We start from the raw sequence: 25,268 nt of genomic DNA on the forward strand, positions 1-25,268 counted from the left end.
TTAAAAAAAATTATTACCCTAATTTCCAAACTGGCATCCATTTCTGGCTTTTTCATTGCTAGAGATAAAAATGTGTATATATTCATTTCTTTTTACTTTATCCCTTTTAGCTAAAAATTACTCTGTGCAATTCATTCCTGCTTTGCAATGGCTTACAATTAACACAAGCACCATCCTTTATAGGTATTCCTCCAGTTTTCAGAATTGAGTCTATCCTCCTTGAGTGATATTTACACCCTATTACTTACCTAACAAGAACCTTTGAGTGTGCTCTGGTCCTTATTTAGATCAACTCTTTTTCTGTCTATCATTCTCATCATTTTTAAAATTTGATCTACTGTTTATATGAGCTTATTTTTCCATACTCTCCAATATGATCTCTCGAACAGTGGATTCTCCTTACTATCTTTATAGCACATTCTGATCATTCTTACCCTTTGGTTTTCTCTTATATTTTCATTCTAGTATTTTTCTCTATTTTTTATTTTCCCAACTTAGAATTACTAATTCTTTCAAGGTAGCTCAAACATTTCTTTCCTTCTGATGTACCCTTTCTCTTCCTCCTCATTTTGAGCTAATCATTTGTTATAAACTGCATTTGGTTTTTTCATATTTATTCTATTCTGTGGTTATTTATATTAGTTTAGCAATTCTTCTCTGCTTTGTTTCATCCTGAGTATGATATTGACCATATAGTATGTGTTTGGAAAAGTTTTGTTAAAAAAAAAAAAAAGGTAATTAATATATTCACTCACTGTTTTCTTACTTTAAATGAGAAATAAGCTGTTTGAATGCATACATTTTCATTTAAATTCTCAAGTCCTATAAACTGAGTGAGTGAATTCACATATTCACTCTTTTATTTTATAATGCCTAGAACCATCTCAGGCATAACATTATCCATTTAATGTGATAATTTTATGTACAAACTTAGAATGTTTAATTCTGAAATTTTGAATTAAAGCTTGACTTTCACCATGACAAATATTTTGACAATCAGTACTATTTTTAAAAATATGTCAGTAATTAATTCCTTTCATTTTGGAGTAAATGTAATATTGCTATTAGTATGAAAAGACAGATGAAGTTTAGGAGTTTTGAAAATGGTCTAAGAGGATACCCCTTAGAAAACCATCTGTTACTAAAGCATTTTAAAAGGAAAATACTTAAAAATATTTTATGAGTTTAAAAAAAAAGAAAAAGCACACTTAATTAGGCAGTAGAATCACCTTTCCATTCTTCAATGGTGTGCTCTCTCTCATCCAGCTGTTTGTCATATATCTGAGGTGGGGGCTGCGGGGAAAAAAAATAAACAGACAATAAGCTTTCTATAATAGCCTAAAAATAAACTCTTACAATGCAGGAGAATATCTTGCTATTCACTGATTTTAGGGGTGATCAGAATCTCATATAAATTGTGGAGTAATTATAGTGGTGAAGAAGTTTAAATTGCCCCAACAAACTTATGAAGGATTCATTTACATGCCAATATTTGCTGCTAACAAATAAGGCAGCAGAATACAAAACCCGAGAGCTCATTTTCCAAAATCTAATTCAGAACTCATGTGTTACCAATTAATGTTCAGTTTGGAAATGGCAACCTGCTCCAGTATCTTGCTAGGGTAATCCCTTTTACAGAGGAGCCTCATGGAATCGCAAAGATTTGGAAACAATGGAGCAGGCATACACTCACTCTCTTTAGAATGCAAACAAGACACTTGATAACAAGGACCCAGAAGTTGCATTTTGTCCATTCACTAGCCCTCTAACAGAACCCTGCTAAAATTATCCCAGACTGATAAGATTCTGTTCCATTTTTAGAGCCTTGTGAAGAAGAGTCTTCAATGCCTCTCAACAGACCATAGTACTAGCCTCCAGCATAAAGGAATATTTAGACCTAATCAATGTTTATTCTTTTGAAGCATCAGAAGACATTTTTAGACATAGCTGGGTGCCCTATATTTAAATGTTTTAATATATTTCCTCCCCTCAGGCAGAAGCAACTGCCAGTTCTCTAGAGGGGTTCAAGGTTCACTCACCTTGGACCCCCCAGTGGCCCAACTTAACCCTCTCTAGGAAAAGGATATGACGGAACTTTTAGCCTAACATATGCCTTCCTCTTGCTCTGAGGAATTTGGATATGGAAAAGGAGAAATTTTCACAAATTGAGGTGCCTTTTAGGAAGGAGATCTCAGACAGATTCCTTAACCTGCTCCTCCCAAATCTTGGACCTAGAGAATTCTATCATGGTGACATGGTAGCTCCAATTCAGCTCAAGGAAGAGGGAAAGAAAAAAAAATATCTTAGAGAAAGAAAGAGGTGAGAGAGAAGGAGGTATATTGGCCAACAATGGCTTCAGTGGAAAAAAAAAAAAAAAAAAGAGCTGCAAACATCTGGTGCCATGAGACAGGGGCCCCAGAATTCATGCTGTCCAATGCTCCAAAAGCAGCAGTTTTTTATAAGAAACAGTTGCTCTCAATAAAGTGACTCAGGTCTATTAGGATGTGTGTGCACACTCAGTCGCTCAGTTGTATCTTTTTGGGACCCCATGGACTGTAGCCCACTAGGCACCTCTGTTCATGGAATTTTCCATGTAAGAATAATGGAATGAGCTGCCCTTTCCTACTTGAGGGGATCTGCTCCACCCAGGGTTTGAATGCACGTCTCCTGCATCTCCTGCATTGGCAGGCAGATTCTTTACTGCTGAACCACCTGTGAAGCCTGTTCGTTTTGAGGACAGCCTTCCTCACAAGGGCTATCACAGGAAGACTTTGGACAAGATCTTCAGAGAAAGTTTCTGGCTTCTGTGGGAAGGTCTTTGACCTGTGGGCAGCACCGTAGTATCACATGGTTCTTCTTTACTGTGTGCAGAATCTCTGGCAGCCTGCATCATAACAGACAGGAACACTCCCCTTAGTCTCAGTATGCTGGGCCAGTGTCACATATCACAGAAGGAGCTGGATATAAAACTGAAAGACTGACCAGTTGTCATGGGCAGCTTAACACCATATGGAATTACTGAGAAACAACTACTGATGAGCTCAGACATTCCTTCAAAATCTACGACTGCTACTGGGACAGAGGTTTTAAACCAGCTACTGTGATTCCTTGGTGGTTCACACGGTAAAGAATCCTCCTGCAGCGCGAAAGACCTGGCTTCGATCCCTGGGTTGGGAAGATCCCCTGGAGGAGGGCATGGCAACCCACTCCAGTATTCTTGCCTGGAGAATCCTATGGACAGAGAAGCCTGGTGGGCTACAGGCCATGGGGTCGCAAAGAGTCGGACGTGACTGAGCAACTAAACACACATGCACCAGTTATAGAAATATGATGATTTAATGCGTGCATGAGCAAAATAAGGTTATTTTTGATAAATTGTGAAAATGTCATCTAAGTAAGCTAACGCAAAGCCAAACTCTGGTTATGTAAAGACACTTTTCCCAAGCGGCAGGTTTTCTGCTTTGCCTCTTACTGAGCTTACATAAAGCCATGGTGAGGTCTTCTCTAAGTGAGCCCTGTCCAGGCCCCCCAGCAGGGAGGCACACAAGCTCTCAGAGCCCCCCACTCCCCCTCTACCCGCACTCCCGAGCTCTGTGCACTGTTGGTGCCTCTTCTAACAATAGACTCAGCTCAGGACCCTTTGTGGCTGACATCTCCAAGCAGTGGATTTTTTAAGTTTCAAAACGGAACATGGCTCAAGAGTGTTATTTCCTGCCAAAGCTCATGAATGCCATATTCTCTTTGCAACTAAACTGTTTGAGAGAGGTTTTCCTTGGAGCTTCAGCAGATTGCTGTTGCTGATGTAGAAAGCACGAAGTATTACACTCTAACTGCAAACTATAAAGAAAGAAAGCAGAGTACTGAGTCCAAGATGTTACCTTTCAACAAATCAAAAGGACTGCTTTCAACACACCTGCATTAGCGCTATGGTTGAAAGAGCAACCTGTTTGTTTGTTTGTCTGTTTTAAAAGAGGGGATTCGATCACCTGCAATGGAAGGGTACTTCACATAAAGATGTTTCTACATCGCAATATAAAATAGTAATTGACCAATAATCCAAAAAGAGTAATGTCATATTCCAACATACATATGCATGTGCTCAGACAGCTACCGTCAGCATGCAGTGGTCCAGACACCCCCTGCCTTTCCCTGTTAAATGAGGCTAGGGGTCTACTGCTCTGTTGTTCCCTTTCCTCACCTTACTAAACAGGAAGGATTCTCTCTTCCCAGGTAACATTCTAAATAAGAAGGAAATGAGGAGTGAGTATCATGAGAAGTGCCCCAGAGAGTATTTTAAGAAAGTTTAGTAGATTTGAACAAATTGAGATGTGAGAAAATTAAGGATGAGAAGAAATTAAGAATAATCTATGGAGAGTTATTAGGGCTTATATCTTGCATGCTTTTGCATATTCTTCAAGAGACTGACGATTTCTTTCCTCTTGAAGATTTGAACTCTGTTTACCTGTTTTAAGTTCTTTTAGGAATTCATATAGATTGCATGTCATAAGTTAATATGGATTAGATGTGTTTTATATTAATTACACCATATATACAGGTACAAATGTTTTCAGTTAAATTAGATAAACACATGGCCAAATACAAGTAACTATGAGTTAGTAGATATTGGGATTGACTTATTCATTTATTAAATTCATTCATTCATTAAAGGTTCGGGGCACCCAGTATATGTATGCTAGGCTATATTAGAAATTGATATTTTGAAAGTGAATAATATGACTGCTTGACTTCAAGGAACTCAGAATTTAGCAGGGTAAGACTTATGCAAAACAGGTAATTAACATACAACATGAAAAATAAAAGAAATACATAGGTGGTATATGGGAGCAGAGTGAAGAAACACTAAGCAAAACCTTTTGATTCTTGGAGTAGATGATACTTGTACTAGTTCAGTGAGCAAAAAAATATCTTGGATATTGACAAGGTAAAGTGAGGAAAATAAAAAGATGACTCTAGGCCACAGAATCTAGAAAACAGAATGATGATGGTGGTGAGGATGGCGGTGGTGATTGTGGCAGTGCTGGTGTGTGTGTGTTTCTCTGCTCAGGTGCACACACACAGCAAGAGAACCAGAAGCATCTGTGGTCATAAAATATAACTTATGTGGTCAGAAGGGACAAGAGGGCCATGCCTAGAGAAACAGATGGGTCAGAGAAAGGCTGGATCAAGAACGGTTTCAGTTCAGTTCAGTTCAGCTGCTCAGTTGTGTCTGACTCTTTGCGACCCCATGAATTGCAGCACGCCAGGCCTCCCTGTCCATCACCAACTCCCAGAGTTCACCCAGACTCACGTCCATTGAGTCAGTGATGCCATCCAGCCATCTCATCCTCTGTCGTCCCCTTCTCCTCCTGCCCCCAATCCCTCCCAGCATCAGACTCTTTTCCAATGAGTCAACTCTTCACATGAGGTGGCCAAAGTACTGGAGTTTCAGCTTTAGCATCATTCCTTCCAAAGAAATCCCAGGGCTATTCTCCTTCAGAATGGACTGGTTGGATCTCCTTGCAGTCCAAGGGACTCTCAAGAGTCTTCTCCAACACCACAGTTCAAAAGCATCAATTCTTCGGCGCTCAGCCTTCTTCACAGTCCAACACTCACATCCATACATGACCACTGGAAAAACCATAGCCTTGACTAGACAGACCTTTGTTGGCAAAGTAACATCTCTGCTTTTGAATATGCTATCTAGGTTGGTCATAACTTTCCTTCCAAGGAGTAAGCGTCTTTTAATTTCATGGCTTCAGTCACCATCTGTGGTGATTTTGGAGCCCAAAAAAATAAAGTATGGCACTGTTTCCACTGTTTCCCCATCTATTTCCCATAAAGTGATGGAACTGGATGCCATGATCGTTTTCTGAATGTTGAGCTTTAAGCCAACTTTTTCACTCTCCACTTTCACTTTCATCAAGAGGCTTTTTAGTTCCTTTTCACTTTTTGCCATAAGGGTGGTGTCATCTGCATATCTAAGGTTATTATTTCTCCCAGCAATCTTGATTCCAGCTTGTGTTTCTTCCAGTCCAGTGTTTCTCATGATGTACTCTGCATATAAGTTAAATAAACAGGATGACAATATACAGCCTTGACGAACTCCTTTTCCTATTTGGAACCAGTCTGTTGTTCCATGTCCAGTTCTAACTGTTGCTTCCTGACCTGCATACAAATTTCTCAAGAGGCAGGTCAGGTGGTCTGGTATTCCCATCTCTTGAAGAATTTTCCACAGTTTATTGTGATCCACACAGTCAAAGGCTTTGGCATAGTCAATAAAGCAGAAATAGATGTTCCAGAAAAGGAACTCTCTTGCTTTTTCCATAATCCAGCGGATGTTGGCAATTTGATCTCTGGTTCCTCTGCCTTTTCTAAAACCAGCTTGAACATCAGGAAGTTCATGATTCACATATTGCTGAAGCCTGGCTTGGAGAGTTTTGAGCATTACTTTACTAGCGTGTGAGATGAGTGCAATTGTGCAGTAGTTTGAGCATTCTTTGGCACTGCCTTTCTTTGGGATTGGAATGAAAACTGACCTTTTCCAGTCCTGTGGCCACTGCTGAGTTTTCCAAATTTGCTGGCATATTGAGTGCAGACTGAAATGAAGATGTTTTTCTAATGGGGGAGAACCCACTGAAGAATGAAAGATAACAGCATGGCCAAATCTATGGGCAGAGTCAAGAAAGACACAACTAGAATCACAGAGAAGAGTCAGGGAGCTGCTGCACCATCTAGAAAAAACACTAAAAGGTCTGGCTGGGGTGGAGACGGTAAAAATAGATAGAAAAACATGGATTCAAGAATCCTTAATTCTTGGGGTAGGATAGGGAGGGAAATGGGAGGGAGGTTCAAAAGGGAGGAGATATATGTATACCTATGGCTGATTCATGTTGAGGTTTGACAGTAAACAACAAAATTCTGTAAATCAAATTAAAAAAGAATCCTTAATAAACATTAATAAACCAAATTGCTAGAATTTTGTTTTTGATGGAATGTGCATGATGGGGAAGAATGACTCCCAGATTTCTAAGCACAGTAGCTAGACAATGGCAATATTTGTGGAGTCAACTGAAAATATAGAGAGTAAAAACATAGAAAATGAGATTGATAGAGAAATGAGCCTTAGTGTTATGTGGGCAGAGATGGTTATTTGATAATCAAACATATAATATGATGTTCATAGAAATGCCATTGGCTAGAGAAAGCAATGGCACCCCACTCCAGTACTCTTGCCTGGAAAATCCTATGGACGGAGGAGCCTGGTGGGCTGCAGTCCATGGGGTCACTAAGAGTTGGACACGACTGAGCGACTTTACTTTTACTTTTCACTTTCATGCACTGGAGAAGGAAATGGCAACCCACTCCAGTGTTCTTGCCTGGAGAATCCCAGGGATGGGGGAGCCTGGTGGGCTGCCGTCTATGGGGTCGCACAGAGTTGGACACAAATGAAGCTACTTAGCAGCAGGAGCAGAGACATTTATTTGAGACTATCAGCAAGAGGAGTTTGCTGAAGTCAAAGCAGGGAGAAAAAGTAAAGGGCCAAAATGGACCCCTGTCGGACACCAAAATTTAAAGGTTGGCCAGAGGAAGATGCGTTAAAGAACGAGAAGGTCGGGGGAACAAGAGGAGGGGAAAGGAACATTTACAGAAATACATGGAGAATGAGAGTATTGCTATAGATGTGCAGTGATCAGAGGGTTTAAAAAAAAAAAAAAAAGAAGTAATTGGAACTTTCTTATAAATAAAATAAAGATTTTGGCTTTGAAAATACCAGAAAGGCATGATATAAAGTATGCCTCTGAAACCCATCAAGGTTTCCAAACTTCAATTGCCATCATGCCCATAAAGATCCACATAGATTCTTGGTGGGGACATTAATACAAGCTAGCACCTAAAAGACAGGAATATTATAGAAGAAATATCCTCAATGCTAACATGGATATGGTATATGAAAAAAACAAAAAACTGCATAATAGATTGTGACATTGTGACACTAAAGAAAAATGTTACAATGCTCTTAGATCTGCTCCCCTAACTATCTTTGTATGTGCTAAGTTACTTCAATCATGTCCAACTTTTGCAAACCCATGAACTATAGCCTGCCAGGCTCCTCTGTCCATGGGATTCTCCAGTCAAGAATAGTGAAATGGATTGCCATGCCCTTCTCCAGGGGATCTTCCAGACCCAGGGATCGAACCTGCGTCTCTTATGTCTCCCACATTGGCAAGTGGGTTCTTTTCCAATGGTGCCACCTAGGAAGCAGGGCTTCATAAATGAAGATCACTCTTCTATATCTAATTCTATCTCTTCTATATCTAAATAAGGGAAGTAATATTTTTTTCTGAGAAGATACTGTACACTAGGCTTTTATATACAGTGTAATAATCCTCAAATCAGGAAACTGGGATTCAAAAATGTTTTAAAAAAATATCTTGAAATTACAAAGTTAATTACTGATAGACTTTCGATTAAAAATTTAAGAATATGAAGAATGATTCAGAGCAAATAGTAATTGAGATGAATCTAAAATAAGGGATAATGAAACAATATCTAAACAATATTTAAATTAGGATCTTTGTAAAACAGGAAATAGAAACATAAGTATAGAGGGTTTTTGTATGAAGCATACAGAGGACTGTATTTCTCAGCTTGCCCAGCACAGTCACCGTGTGTGCTTGCTGTCCTCACAGTTACTAATAGCCCTCAGCTCCTTCACTCTCATAAGTGCTTGGAGGACAATTATGTGAGCAGCCTACTTGGCAATGCTGAAATATGCCTATTAGGGATGTCAGGGATACAACAATTGGAAGGGTGGAGAAAATAACTGCAACATTTTTCTACCACTGGAGTCTCAACACTTGCAGCTGTACCCTTTCCTGCTCAAGGACAAGATGTCAGCATTTTCTTCCATTTTCTGCATTTTGGGGAATGTGAAACTCAGATATTAGTACTGCCAGACAGTACACGCTCCTGCTGCTGCTAAGTTGCCTCAGCCGTGTCCGACTCTGTGTGACCCCATAGACGGCAGCCCACCAGGCTCCCCCGTCCCTGGGATTCTCCAGGCAAGAACACTGGAGTGGGTTGCCATTTCCTTCTCCAATGTATGAAAGTGAAAAGTGAAAGTGAAGTCGCTCAGTCGTGTCTGGCTCAGCGACCCCATGGACTGCAGCCTACCGGGCTCCTCCGTCCATGGGACTTTCCAGGCAAGAGTGCTGGAGTGGGGTGCCATAAAAGAGTACATTTCTACATTAAGTTAAGTCGCTCAGTCGTGTCCGACTCTTTGTGACCCCATGGACTGTAGCCCACCAGGCTCCTCTGTCCATTGGATTCTCCAGGCAAGAATACTGGAGTGGGTTGCCATTTCCTTCTCCAGAGGATCTTTCTGACCCAGGGATTGAACCCAGGTCTCCCACATTAGAGGCAGACGCTTTAACCAAATTAAGGAATATGGATTTGGGGGGCAATCTCTTGAGTTCTTATGGCTGGGCATGATTTCTTGCTGAAGGGATCTTTTTAATCAGCCTCTATTTAAATTCCTAGTTGATTATCCTAAGGTACAAGTTGTTCTCTCTTGCAACTTCATTTTTTTAATTGGAGTATAATTGCTTTATAATGTTGTCTTGGTTACTGCTATACAACAATGTGAATCAGCTATCAGTTCAGTCCAGTTCAGTCCAGTTCAGTCGCTCAGTCATGTCCGATTCCTTGCGACCCCATGGACTGCAGCACACCAGGCTTCCCTGTCCATCACCAACTCCCAGAGCTTGCTCAAACTCATGTCCATTGAGTAGGTGATGCCATTCCAACCATCTCATCCTGTGTCATCCCCTTCTCCTCCTGTCTTCCACCCTTCCCAGCATCAGGATCTTTCCCAATGAGTCAGTTCTTTGCATCCAGTGGCCAAAGTATTGGAGTTTCAGCTTCAGCATCAGTCCTTCCAGTGAATATTCAGGACTGATTTCCTTTAGGATTGACTGGTTGGATCTCCTTGCAGTCCAAGGAATTCTTAAGAGTCTTCTCAACCCCACAGTTCAAAAGAATCAGCAATAAGTATACATATATCCCCTCCCTCTTGAACCTCCCTGCCCACACCCCCATTCCCACCCATCCTCACAGAGCACCGGGCTGAGCTCCCTGTGCTGCACAGCAGCTTCCCACTAGCTACCTACTTTACACATGGCGGTGCATATATGTCAATCTCACTCTCCCAATTCCTCTCACACCTCCCTTCCCCTTCTGTGTCCACATGTCCATTTTCTACATCTGTGTCTCTATTCCTGGCATGCAAACAGATTCATCTGAACATCTATACCATCTTTCTAGAGTCTATATCCTGCTGATGCTGTTTAGTGGCTAAATCATGCCTGACTCTTTGTAGCCCCATGAACTGTAGCCCACCAGGCTCCTCTGTCTTTGGGATTTCCCAGGCAAGAATACTGGAGTGGGTTGCCATTTTCTTCTCTAGAGGATCTTCATGACCCCCCAGGGATTGAACCTACGTCTCCTGCATTGCAGGGGGATTCTTTACCACTGAGCTACCTGGGAAGCCCTCAGACCCCATATATATGTGCTAATATATAATATTTGTTTTCCTTTTTCTGACTTACTTCACTCTGGGTGACAGACTCAAGGTTGTATATCATATATGTAAGTAATAGTTCTTAACTGAGTAGGGCTTCCCTGATAGCTCAGTTGGTAAAGAATCCGCCTGCAATGCAGGAGACCTGGGTTTGATTCCTGGGTTGGGAAGATCCCCTGGAGAAGGGAAAGGCTACCCACTTCAGTATTCTGGCCTATATAATTCCATCAACAGTCCATGGGGTCACAAAGAGTCAGACACGACTGAGCAACTGAACTGAACTGAAAATATATGAATTCTTCTTTCCTTAATCTTCAAGATAATCTTATTATCAACAGCATCGTAGAAGGCTAGTGACGAAAGAGGGTTGAGAGATTATCTAGTGCCACCTTCATTTAATTTGCAAATGAGAATATGAAAACTTGGTGATCATAAGTGATTTGTCCATGGTCATAGAGTTAACAGAGGATGTCATAGAGTTAACAGAGGATCAGATGATTGGATGGCATCACCGACTTGAGGGACATGAGTTCGAGCAAACTCCTGGAGTTGGTGATGGATAGGGAAGCCTGGTGTGCTGCAGTCCCTGCTGTTGCAAAGAGTCGGACACGACTGAGCGACTGAACTGAACTGAATAGAATTAATTAGTGGCAGAATTACAAATAAAATGTATTATCTCTTATGAGAAAAAATGGAATGAAGAATTCTTCAGTTCAGTTCAGTTCAGTTCAGTTGCTCAGTCGTGTCCGACTCTTTGCAACCCCATGAATCGCAGCACACCAGGCTTCCCTGTCCATCACCAACTCCCAGAGTTCACTCAGACTCACATCCATCGAGTCAGTGATGCCATCCAGCCATCTCATCCTCTGTCGTCCCCTTCTCCTCCTGCCCCCAATCCCTCCCAGCATCAGACTCTTTTCCAATGAGTCAACTCTTCACATGAGGTGGCCAAAGTACTGGAGTTTCAGCTTTAGCATCATTCCTTCCAAAGAACTCCCAGGGCTGATCTCCTTCAGAATGGACTGGTTGGATCTCCTTGCAGTCCAAGGGACTCTCAAGAGTCTTCTCCAACACCACACTTCAAAAGCATCAATTCTTCGGTGCTCAGCCTTCTTCACAGTCCAACACTCACATCCATACATGACCACTGGAAAAACCATAGCCTTGACTAGATGGACCTTTGTTGGCAAAGGAATGTCTCTGCTTTTGAATATGCTATCTAGGTTGGTCATAACTTCTTAGAGTTGAATAAATGTTAAACAGAATAATTCAACAGTCACAAAAGATTTTCATTAATGACAAATTTAAGGATGCCACTCTGATTTCTGTTCCCATTTTCTGTCAGTCTATACATGCAACTGGATCTGGCAGCTATCACCTGAGTAGTCAATATATATTCCAAAAGGCTTTTTGTTACAATACCCTGGCCAACATCAGGGTCTCTCCACACATAAATCCAGATATGAAAGAGCTAAATTGCACTAAGTTGTTCTTTGTTTTCATCTTTAAGCCCTGAATTAACATTTTTTCCATATCAGTCATGTTCTGACCATATGACAATCATGAAGATGCTGGTGTTTGCTTTCTGCTTACTTTATCCTAATTCAGCATACAGGATGGTTTTGTTTTACCTTTTTTCTCGGTGTGTATTTGCTCTCTTGTTTAAAATGCCAATGAAAGCCTTAAATAGCATTGTTTTTCTATGTGTGCATTCTCTATTAATTCAGCAGCTGGATCAAAGAAACTTATATTCTGTCCTAGTGAAATATGCTTTGTTTTTTCTTATTAACCTTTGCAGTCTGAGCACTACCAAAGCATGCATGATTTATGGTAAGGCTTCAACCAAGATAAGTGTATTTTAGTACAAAATGAAATCGGAAAACCTGTTAAAAGAAATGTGAAAACTTTGCTTTAAAATTTCCTTGACTCAACACATACAAAGGTAAGTTTTCCAAATGTGTTTAAAATTTTTGAGGAATATAACTTGTTAAAATTTTAGCCTCTTGACTGGAAATAAACATTTATATTGAATAATTTTTCAGTTCAGTCACTCAGTCGTGTCCGAGTCTTTGCGACCCCATGAATCGCAGCACGCCAGGCCTCCCTGTCCATCACCAACTCCCAGAGTTCACTCAGACTCACGTCCATTGAGTCAGTGATACCATCTAGCCATCTTATCCTCTGTCGTCCCCTTCTCCTCCTGCCCCCAATCCCTCCCAGCATCAGACTCTTTTCCAATGAGTCAACTCTTCACATGAGGTGGCCAAAGTACTGGAGTTTCATCTTTAGCATCATTCCTTCCAAAGAAATCCCAGGGCTGATCTCCTTCAGAATGGACTGGTTGGACCTCCTTGCAGTCCAAGGGACTCTCAAGAGTCTTCTCCAACACCACAGTTCAAAAGCATCAATTCTTCGGCGCTCAGCCTTCTTCACAGACCAACTCTCACATCCATACATGACCACTGGAAAAACCATAGCCTTGACTAGACGAACTTTGTTGGCAAAGGAATGTCTCTGCTTTTGAATATGCTATCTAGGTTGGTCATAACTTTCCTTCCAAGGAGTAAGCGTCTTTTAATTTCATGGCTACAGTCACCATCTGTAGTGATTTTGGAGCCCAGAAAAATAAAGTCTGACACTGTTTCCACTGTTTCCCCATCTATTTCCCATGAAGTGATGGGACTGGATGCCATGATCTTCGTTTTCTGAATGTTGAGCTTTAAGCCACTTTTTCACTCTCCACTTTCACTTTCATCAAGAGGCTTTTGAGTTCCTCTTCACTTTCTGCCATAAGGGTGGTGTCATCTGTATATCTGAGGTTGTTGATATTTCTCCTGGCAATCTTGATTCCAGCTTGTGTTTCTTCCAGTCCAGCATTTCTCATGATGTACTCTGCATAGAAGTTAAATAAGCAGGGTGACAATATACAGCCTTGACGTACTCCTTTTCCTATTTAGAATCAGTCTGTTGTTCCATGTCCAGTTCTAACTGTTGCTTCCTGACCTGCATACAAATTTCTCAAGAGGCAGATCAGGTGGTCTGGTATTTCCATCTCTTGAAGAATTTTCCACAGTTTATTGTGACCCACACAGTCAAAGGCTTTGGCATAGTCAATAAAGCAGAAATAGATGTTTTTCTGGAACTCTCTAGCTTTTTCCATGATCCAGCGGATGTTGGCAATTTGATCTCTGGTTCTTCTGCCTTTTCTATAACCAGCTTGGACATCAGGAAGTTCACGGTTCACGTATTGCTGAAGCCTGGCTTGGAGAATTTGAGCATTACTTTACTAGCATGGTTAGCCACTCCCTTCTCCAGGGGATCTTCCCAACCCAGGGATCCAACCCGGGTCTCCTGCGTTGCCGGCAGATTCTTTACCATCTGAGCCACCAGAAAGCCCAAGTAGACAAATGGCAGCTTGCAATACTTACCAGTTGATTTTTTTTTAATTGCTTAGACAAGTCTGAGGAAGTAAGTCTATGTTCTTAAATAGAAATTAAACACTCTAATACTACAGATGAAGTAAATGCCCTTTAAAAGTCTGATGAGTTGAAAGTACTCTACAGTGAGGGGAAAAAAGGTTAATAAAATCTGTCTCTGGAAACCAATCTGATTAATTCTTCTTTTTTAAGTCATCTGGCACTGGGTCCTCAAGGGGGAGCTGAGAAGGGGATTCATGCACAGATGATCATTTGAAGATGTGCTCTCAGGGGGCATCCTGTAAGGGACGGGAGGAGGATGACCAGGGAAGAATGAATGACACAACAGTTAGCAACTTTAACAAGAGCTGTGTTGGTGCAGAAGTCAGACTGATACGTGTGAAAGCGCTAAGTGTGAAGTAAGAAATGAAGACTTCTGAGGCTGAATAACACTGTTGTGAAGTATTTTGCAGGAGGTGGTGAAAAATTGAGAATCTTTTGACAATTTGGATTTGAAGAGGGAGATGTGTGTAGAGTGACTCCTAGGGATTTGGTTCAATCACCTGAGTGGAAAGTAATGCCGTGGATTGAAAGGTGCAAAGTTGGGAAGAAAGAGGAATCAGTTTGGGGTAACAGGGTCTATGTCCAGCTCAAAATTCAACATGTGAATTTTGTGTTGCCAGTCTAAATGCCAATCTAAATCTACTGCTAGATTTACAGATCTGGAGTTCAGGACAGCCATGTGTAACAATGCATATATTTGAAAGTCATTCGTAGTAATTAAAATTCATGCGGTGGGCAAGGAAGCCAAAGATTCCCCCGGAGAAAAGAAGTTAAGGGAGAGGACTCCTGCGATCCCCCTAAGGGAAGAGAAAACAACTCAGACAGCAGTGGTGACTAGAGAATAGGAAAGGCGTCATCACAGTGATCAGTGGGGAATGTATCAGGAAGGAGGGTGTTTATAGTCCAGTCAAATGTCAAAGATGCACAAGCTGCCAATTTTCTCTGGACTTGGCCCTTAGGAAGTCACTGGTAATCTTCAGTTCACTCGCTCAGTCCTGTCCAGCTCTTTGCGACCCCATGGCCTGCAGCATGCCAGGCCTCCCTGTCTATCACCAACACCCTGAGCTTGTTTAAACTCATGTCCATCGAGTTGGTGATGCCATCTAACCATCTCATCCATTGTAGTTCCCTTCTCCTCCCACCTTCAATCTTTCCCAGCATCAGGGTCTTTTCAAATGAGTCAGTTTTTTGCATCAGGTGGCCAACATATTGGAGCTTCAGCTTCAGCATCAGTCCTTCCAATGAATATTCAGGACTTATTTCCTTTAGGATCGACTGGTTTGATCTCCTTGCTGTCCAAGGGACTCTCGAGAGTCTTCTCCAACAGCACAGTTCAAACGCATCAATTTCAAGGTTTGAGACGTGAACTAGAGTAATTGTGAACAAAGTCTAATTTTTTACAGAAACTTGACTATAAATTGGTGGAAGATACTTCCATTGCTAATGGTGTATTTTAAAAAATAATGACTGATTCTTTATTCTTTAAATGAAGGCAGATAAAGCATGTTTATTTGTTTTAGTATACCAGAAGTATACTAGTATTACCAGTATTACCAGAGGAAAGTGAAAGATGGGACACACTCCATGAAAGAAGAAATGTCCATGCAGAAAAAGACCATACGTGAGAAAGTACCAAACCCTGAGCTTTTTTGGACTTTGTGTAACTGACTTTATCACAGCTTTCTCAGTGTCATCCTCCACATCATCCCCATCCTAGAACCATTCACACAGAGTTGATTTTCACATATTACCTCATTTAGTCCAATTAATAGGCCTTCTCTTCTAGGCATACAATTAAAGCACAAAGAGATTAAACAGTCTATCGGTAAGTAGCACAGGCAGCATTAAACCTAAATCTATCTGAATGTAAAATCTGTTTGTTTGGTTTTTTTTGCATTTTCCACTCAACTATAGCTTATTATATGGAGCTTCCCTGGTGGCTCAGACGGTAAAGAACAGTTCATGCTGATTTAACCTGTTGAAATAAAGTTTTCTGTTTAAAAGTTTTCTTAACAAACCAAAGCAAGAGAGAATAACAGTGGGGAAATGTCAATGCTGTCTCTAGTTGGAGGAACCCTCAAAATGCTGTTAATAGCATTACTGATACAAATTTCTAAGTCCCTGCAACAGAAAAGCCTGTGTGTGCACTGTATTGTCATACTGCCACCTCGTGGTTGCAAAAAGCAAAAGCAAACATTAACTAAAAGCCCGAGTTCACCATTTTTATCAGATTGCTCTCACCCAGGGGCTCTCAACTTTGGTTGCAGGTTGAAGTCAACTGGGAACTTTAAAAATGCTGATTCCTTAATCCCACCCCCAGAGATTTTCATATGATTGGCCTGGAGTGAGATCTCAGCACCAGGATATTTCAAAGCTCCCAGAGTAATTCTAACATGTAGCCAAGATTAGGACCTCTGTTCTAACTCCTTACACAATAACCAAGGTTCAGTTCAATTCAGTTCAGTTCAGTCACTCAGTCGTGTCCGACTATTTGCGACCCCATGGACTGCAGCACGCCAGACCTCCCTGTCCATCACCAACTCCCAGAGTTCACCCAAACTCATGTGCATGGAGTTGGTGATGCCATCCAGCCATCTCATCCTCTGTTGTCCCCTTCTCCTCCTGTCCCCAATCCCTCCCAGCATCAGAGTCTTTTCCAATGAGTCAATTAAGTTTTGTTATTTGCCTAAGTGTGCCTCATTTGTATAGATGCAAGAGTCCCTTGGACTGCAAGGAGATCCAACCAGTTCATCCTAAAAGAAATCAGTTCTGAATATTCATTGGAAGGACTGATGTTGAAGCTGAAACTCCAATACTTTAGCTACCTGATGCAAAGAACTGACTCATTTGAAAAGACCCTGATGCTGGGAAAGATTGAAGGCAGGAGAAGGGGACAAAAGAGAATGAGATTGTTAGATGGCATCATCAATACAATGGACATGAGTTTGAGTAAGCTCCAGGAGTTGGTGATGGACAGGGAAGCCTGGCATGCTGCAGTCCATGGGGTCGCAAGGATTTGGACATGACTGAGTGACTGAACTGAACTGATGTATTAAACAGGTAACTAATGAGAACCTACTGTACAGCACAGGGAACTCTACTCAATGCTCTGCGGTGACCTAAATGGGAAGGACATTCAAAAAAGAGGGAATATATGTATATGCATAAGTGATTCACAATGCTATACAGCAGAAACTAACACAACATAAAGCAACTATACTTCAATAAAATTGTTTTAAATAAAATTTAAAAATATTTTGCTCATGTCTATTCTCAAGGAATGATGCTAAAGCTGAAAGTCCAGTACTTTGGCCACCTCATGCGACGAGTTGACTCATTGGAAAAGACCCTGATGCTGGGAGGGATTGGGGGCAGGAGGAGAAGGGGACGACAGAGGATGAGATGGCTGGATGGCATCACTGACTCGATGGACGTGAGTCTGAGTGAACTCCGGGAGTTGGTGATGGACAGGAAGGCCTGGCATGCTACGATTCATGGGGTTGCAAAGAGTTGGACACGACTGAGCGACTGATCTGATCTGATCTGATTCTCAGGCTGCCATTAGTTCTAACCTATGTTACTACAGATTTATCCTCAACCTTCCATCTCCCTTTTCTCTCCTCGAGTCTCACATTGTGTACAGAGGGACTTTGTGGTTCAATTGCCAAGTCCTATTCAACTCTTCATGACCCCATGGACCGCAGCACGCCAGGCTTCTCTGTTCCTCACCATCTCCTGAAATTTGCCTGAGTTCATGTCCATTGAATTGGTGATGCCATCCAACAATCTCATCCTCTGATAATGCTATTGTTCTGCTTGCTAGCTTTCTTTTTTTAAGAATAGTTGATTTACAATGTTATATTAGTTTCAGGTGTACAACATAGTTTTCATAGATTATACTCCATTTAAAGTTTTAGAAAATATTGGCTATATTCCCTGGTAGTGTATGATACATCCTTGTAGCTTATTTATTTCATACATAGCAGTTTTGAATGGCTTCCTTCCACCCTTAGGATAGAGCACACGCTCCCCATGTTTTTCTTCCTTGTGTGGTCCCTGTTTACCAGCCCAGTTGTTTCTCAATCTTCTCCACTGAGTCACCCCCAAAGATCTGCAGTTCTCCCAACCCTCTCTTGACTCTGAGTTTTTTGCCAACCCTTTCTTCTACCTTTCTTTCATTTGGATGACTCCTGCTTTATTTTTCATACATCTGTTTAGATATTAATCATCTAAATTTCACCTAAAATCATCCAAAGAGCCTTCCCTAATTTACATTACTGAGTTGAGTTTTTTCAATGTGCTTTGACAAACCTAGATGGAATATGCAAAAGTAGAGACATTCCTTTGCCAACAAAGGTCCGTCTAGTCAAGGCTATGGTTTTTCCAGTGGTCATGTATGGATGTGAGAGTTGGTCTGTGAAGAAAGCTGAGCGCCGAAGAATTGATGCTTTTGAACTGTGCTGTTGGAGAAGACTCTTGAGAGTCCCTTGGACTGCAAGGAGATCCAACCAGTCCATTCTGAAGGAGATCAGCCCTGGGTGTTCTTTGGAAGGACTAATGCTAAAGCTGAAACTCCAGTACTTTGGCCACCTCATGTGAAGAGTTGACTCATTGGAAAACAGTCTGATGCTGGGAGAGATTGAGGGCAGGAGGAGAAGGAGACAACAGAGGATGAGATGGCTGGATGGCATCACCGACTCGATGGACGTGAGTTTGAGTGAACTCCAGGAGTTGGTGATGGACAGGGAGGCCTGGCGTGCTGCAATTCATGGAGTCACAAAGAGTCAGACACGACTGAGCGACTGAACTGAACTGAACTGAAGCTTAAAATTTGTACTACTTGTCGCTTAGTGGTTTTACTTCTCACTAGATTGTGGGGACAAAGTCTGGAGGATGAAGATTGTATCTTCATTTACCAGAGCCAAACACTGTACTCAGCACATAACAGATACGACAAGGCTTCTTTGAGAAGACATTTGAGCAAAGAACTAAATTAAATAATGGAGGGAAGCCATGTGGATTTATGTTTTATGATGCAAAAAAAAAATCTGCTGTAAGTCTCTTCAGATTTCCCTGGAAGTAAAAGAAACAGACAAGGAATGATACTATTTCTTATAAATAAATACATGTAATGTGTGTAACTGGTAGTACACATCTGGACTACATTTAAGTGTCCCATCACATGCCCAGTGCTTATATTTCACCAAACCATCTAAGTCAGATTCTGTGCCAAATCCCCAAATTCAATCTACATCACATTCTCCACTGCTGCTGCTGCTGCTGCTGCTAAGTCGCTTCAGTCGTGTCCGACTCTGTGCGACCCCATAGACAGCAGCCCACCAGGCTCCCCCATTCCTGGGATTTTCCAGGCAAGACTACTGGAGTGGGTTGCCATTGCCTTCTCCAACATCACTTCCCTTGTGGCTCAGATGGTAAAGCGTCTGTTTACAATGTGGGAGACCCGGGTTCGATCCCTGGGTTGGGAAGATCCCCTGAAGAAGGAAATGGCAACCCACTCCAGTACTATTGCCTGGAAAATCCCATGGATGGAGGAGCCTGGTAGGCTACAGTCCACAGGGTTACAAAGAGTTGGACACAACTGAGTGACTTCACTTCTCCAACATTGTATTCTCCACTATCAGACAACAAAAAAATTTCACCATTTTCAGGAAATTTACAGTCATCATGAATCAGGTAACCATTTAGGGTTGGAGAGAAATGGAAGGATCTTGATTCTCCTTTTGCCTCCCAATTCAAATATTGTGCAATAAATTTGGTTAAGATACCTTTGAGAACAAGTTGTTTTATCTGAATCAGCTAAATAATTGGTAATCAATGCTCTCAGAGACTTTTGTGAATTACTAGTCACCTCTTTTATGTTACCTGTAACTGGCATTGAAACCAAATTGTCAAACCAACCTATCAACCACTCATTTTACCTTTGGTGGCAAAGTTGGCTTATGGCCATAAATGGTCATAAGTACATGACAAAAACACCAGACAGAAACACTTAGTATTAAATCGAAAAGTGCTCACAGAGAACATTAGAGCTGTGGAGTTGGGGAGACAGATCTAAAAATGGGTCATTTTAGCATTGACATGATATGATGATGGCATGTGGAAGGTTCTAAAGAAAAACAGTGTTAACTTAAAATTCTGAGAAGCAACAGCTTTTACTGCAAGGCTTACCACAGGCAAAAGGCCATATTAGCTTCCATCATACGTTATAGGACAAAATTAAGGAGATTGGAAAACATCCTGGGTGAAAAGTCGACACATCAAATATAAAGAGTCAGCCTCTTAAGGTCACGTGCCGTTTGCACCTCTGTTGGACAGTCACAAAGCAGAAGCAAAAGGAACAAGGGGATAAAAGCCCTTCAGCACTTCCCTATCAGTGACATGACTCAGTAGCAATTCATTCTAGAGACATTAACCAGAGAAAACCACACTCCTCTAGTTAGCATAAGTGAGTAGAGTAGCCCCGATAGGAATCCACAACAAATAAATAAACAGAAACTCTACTAAGGAAAATGGATGTGCCTATTCTTTACTGCCATTAAAAGAATGTTATTGTATTTTAACATAAAAATTCATCTTTTTTCCTATTACAAAATAGTTTTATTAAAGTATACATTTTTTCAAACTACAAGTTTCTGCTTTTCTGTCTTTCCTAGTAATGACCTCTGTGAAAGATCTTGGTGGTGGTGGTTTAGTCGCTAAGTTGTGTCCGATTCTTGCGACTCCATGGACTGTGAACCTACCAGGCTCCTCTGTCCATGGGATTTTCCAGGCAAGAATACTAGAGTGGGTTGTCATTTTCTTCTCCAGGGGATCTTCCCGACCCAGGACTTGAGCCAGTGTCTCCTGCATGCAGGCAGATTCTTTACTGACTGAGCTACAAGGGGAGCCCAAGAACATGACATAAAGATTTGGGATTAGTGAAATTTTTCAATCATGTATAAAGAGTTCTGCTAATCTAGTGATTACTGTTTCTTCTACCTACCTTGGGTTTCCCTGGTGGCTCACTGGTACAGAATCTGCCTGCTATGCAGGAGATGTACCTTTGATCCCTGGATATGGAAGATCCCCTGGAGAAGGAAATGGCAACCCACTCCAGTATTCTTGCCTGGAGAATTCCATGAAGAGAGGAGCTTGGCAGTCTACAGTCCATGGGATCACAAAGAGTCAGACATTTCTGAGCAACTAACACACACGCACACTACCCACCTAGATTCAATACACTTGGCACATTATATAAGTAAACGTTCATGTACCATTTTATAAACACAAGATGGTCATCAGGTAAAAAGTAGCAAATATTGTAACTTCATTTCTATTCTAAATGTCATCAGTACAAACATTATTAAAGAATTTCCTTTATGAAGAATATTAGATGTTTTTAAAGAAAATCATGACATAGTGCAACAACCACTGGTTTAGAACCAAGGTTTTTAGCTATGGACTGTGTAAAAGTCATTTCTAAATTTTGTCAAATGGGAATAATGGTATTTAGAAATAGTGGTAGGGGTTCTTTTGCCGGAGTAACAGGAATATAGATGGGAAGATTAAATAAAGTAGTCAATATGAAGGTGATTAAAACATTTCCTTAATTAATTATTCTGAGAACTTGCAGTGTGCTAAGAACAAGTAGTTACACCGATGATGTAACTGAATGAGACAAAACCTTTGTCCTCAAATTGTTCCTAGAGCAATCATTTCTAATGTATATATATACGGTGGAAACAGAATGCTGGGGTGGGTGGGTAGATGACTGGATAAGGAACAGAACCACCTAATGATGAAGGATTATTTCCTACTGATTTGCTCACAAGATCCTAGCATACCCCACACATCCCATCAAGAATTATTGTCTTGGGATTTCCCTGGTGGCCTAGTGGTTAGGATTCCAAGTTTCTCTGTGGTGACCTGGGTTCAATCCCTGGTCAGGGAACTGAGATCCTCCAAGTCTTAGAGCACAGACAAGAAGATGATAACAATTGCCTTAATGCATGTTGATGAGTTGATGATTGCTTCTCAGGTACACTGTGGAAGATACAGGTTGAGAACACAAGTTTCCTCCTTACAAGCACAATCAGAGAACTATGACCTAATGTAAGGCATAACTATTGTCCCTATTTTTCCTCTTAAAACATTTCATATAATATATTTTATTTTTTAAAAAGTGCATGCCTTTTCATTCAGTAATGAGATATGAAAAAGAAAATAATTCTAATTGAGCTATTCATTAATAAGACACAAATAAACAGCATTTCATTTCCCTTATGTCATAAAGGTTAAGACCGTTAGGTTGAAACGATTTTGACTACACTCACAAACTAAATGTCCCTCTTTAGTAACATCATGTATTTTCAAATCTATTGAGCATTTTCACATATAATATCTTATCTACTGACATTGTTAGATAGGAAAATTCATAGATAAAGATCAGTTGTGACAATTATACCACCAAAAACATCCTGAATCTATCATTCTTTTTTCATCCCGACTGCCATTGAAGTTCATTTTATTATCATCTTTTATATCAACTACTTCACCAGCTTCCTAACTGCTCTTTCTGATAATGGTCACCATCTCATCAGTCAGAAAGAATGGTCAACCTCAACAGACATCTCTGATCAATATTCCTACAGGCATCCTTTCTGTTTTCAGTGTGGGTTCTCTCTGAAAATGACTTAACGGTGCTTCCTGACCTGATCCCTTCCTTGGTCACACTGAATTACCTGAGAAGAACTGCAAGAAAATGTTTTTTCTCTCTTGGTCTTTGAACAGGTTGAACCTTTGAATAGAAGATTCTGCACTTCAATCTCTGTTTCATTTGGCTAACACTTCCCCATCCTTTTTGATCCATTTAAGACTTTCTTTCCTTCTGAAAGTCTCACAAACTGGAGTCAAGATTGCCGTGAGAAATATCAACAATCTCAGATATGCAGATGATACAACTCTAATGGCAGAAAGTGAAGAGGAATTAAAGAGCCTCTTGATGAGGGTGAAAGAGGAGAGTGAAAAACCTGGCTTAAAACTCAACATTCAAAAAACTAAGACCAAGGCATCCAGTCCCATCACTTCATAGCAAGTGAAGAGAAAAAAGTGGAAGCAGTGACAGATTTTATTTTGGGGGGCTCCAAAACCACTGCAGACAGTGAGTGCAGCCATGAAATTAAAACATGCTTGTTCCTTGGAAGGAAAACTATGAGAAACCTAGACAGTGTATTAAAAAATGGAGATATTACTTTACCAACAAAGGTGCGTATAGTCAAAGCTGTGGCTTTCACAGTAGTCATGTACAGATATGTGAGTTGGACCATAAATAAGGCTGAGTGCCAAAGAATTGATGCTTTTGAATTGTGGTGCTGGAGAAGACTCTTGAGAGTCCCTTGGACAGCAAGATCAAACCAGTCAATCCTAAAGGAAATCAACACTGAATATTCATTGGAAGGACTGATGCTGAAGCTGAAGCCCCAATACTTTAGCTACCTGATGCCAAGAGCCAACTCCCTGGAAAAGACCCTGATGCTGGGAAAGATTGGAAGCAAAAGGAGAAGGGGGCAGCAGAGGATGAGATGGCTAGATAGCATCTAATGGACATGAATTTGAGCAAACTCCAAGAGAGAATGGAAGACAGAGGAGCCTGGTATGCTACAGTCCATGGGGTCCCAAAGAGTCAGACTTGACTTAGCAACTGAACAACAACAAATTCATTATTCTTTTGGCTTCTGTAGTGCTTTAGCCTTCTTTTTAATATAATTTACCAGAGGTCAAAATTTCTCATTTATTTTGTCTATCAACACTACTATATTATAAGAACTAAGTAATAAGAATTAAGTAATTTTATAATTATAATTAATGAACCCTCAATGACTATATGTGATTGAAACTCAATGAAAATTTAGGGAATTAAAGGTAACATAACCTTTAATTGTGGACTGTGAGTGGTTTCCACTGTGCTCTGCTATCCCCCAGATAACGACTTTGGTCTCCTCACTCTGTAACTCCTTGTTTTCTCCCATTGCCTAGAACCCCTTGGTTTAAGGAAGCTAGGTTATACGCCTCAATATTATAAATTAACTCATTGCAAATCTTTTTTTTTTTTTTCAATTATATTTTTGCTAAGCCTTCTATTTGTGGGGGGCTTCCCAGATAGCTCAGTTGGTAAAGAATCCACCTGCAATGCAGGAGACCCCAGTTCAATTCCCAGGTTGGGAAGATCTGCTGGAGAAAGGATAAGCTACCCACTTCAGTATTCTTGGGCTGCCCTTGTGGCTCACCTGGTAAAGAACCTGCCTGCAACGTGGGAGACCTGGGCTCGATCCCTGGGTTGGGAAGATCCCCTGGAGAAGCGAAAGATTCTAGTATTTTGGCCTGGAGAATTCCATGGACTATACAGTCTATGGGGTCACAAAGAGTCAGACATGACTGAGTGACTTTCACTTTCACTTTTCTATGTGTGGGGAATCTACTCAACACTTAAGAACTTCTCTGTGAGCGTATGTGTAAGAATTCTGGCCAGGGATAAACTTTTCTTTGAAATTATATAGGAGACCCAAGGCAATGGAGCAGGGAACACAAGCAAGCTTGCTTCAGAAAAAGAAGTGGTAACAGATTGCTGTAACATGATAACAGCATTCTGGTGCATATGTCATGAAAAGAAGTCACCAAAAATGGTTTATGCTAGACTTAGTCCATAGTAACAAACATCTTAAAATAAGAAATTTTCAGAAAAAGTGCCCAAAGCAGAGCTATTTTATCCCTTGCTACTTTCAGAAGAACATGAGGAGTTCAGTTTTCAAAAAGTACATAAAGATGGAAATAATATCCTCCCTGGAGTTAGAAACTGTGGGGAATGTCTCTTGGTTATCAATTAAAAACATTTGCATAAACAATAAATTTCATTATTTTACAACATGTTGTGGGTGAATAAATGACACTGTAAATCCCAAATTAAACCTGCAGCAAGTTATAGAAGTGATTTTTATCATTCTTAAGACTGTCTTTCCATTAGAAAGGGACATAATAATTTTATTATACTACATACTCTGTGAAAGACCATAAACTTTTAATAGACTTATAAAAAGGGAGTGTAACCTTTTCAATATTCTGTGTCATCCTTGAGTGAATCCATTCCACCCTCTCCTCATGCAAGATGGATGCCCCAGGGCCCAAGTAATGGTTCCACACTAGAGAAGAAAATG

At 40.8% G+C, this 25,268-nt stretch overlaps 1 protein-coding gene across 10 annotated transcripts in view; it reads right to left on the reverse strand.

Annotated features, from left to right (window-relative positions):
- Positions 1–25,268, reverse strand: part of MAPK10 (mitogen-activated protein kinase 10) — a 652,453-nt gene that overhangs the window by 44,943 nt on the left and 582,242 nt on the right. For all 10 annotated transcript variants that reach the window (XM_027544954.1, XM_027544951.1, XM_027544956.1 and 7 more), the window contains one exon: positions 1,230–1,293. In XM_027544954.1, the coding sequence (XP_027400755.1) occupies positions 1,230–1,293 (64 nt within the window). The remainder of the gene's footprint in view (positions 1–1,229; positions 1,294–25,268) is intronic.

This window comes from Bos indicus x Bos taurus, chromosome 6 (genome assembly GCF_003369695.1).
Source record: "Bos indicus x Bos taurus breed Angus x Brahman F1 hybrid chromosome 6, Bos_hybrid_MaternalHap_v2.0, whole genome shotgun sequence".
NCBI lineage: Eukaryota > Metazoa > Chordata > Mammalia > Artiodactyla > Bovidae > Bos > Bos indicus x Bos taurus.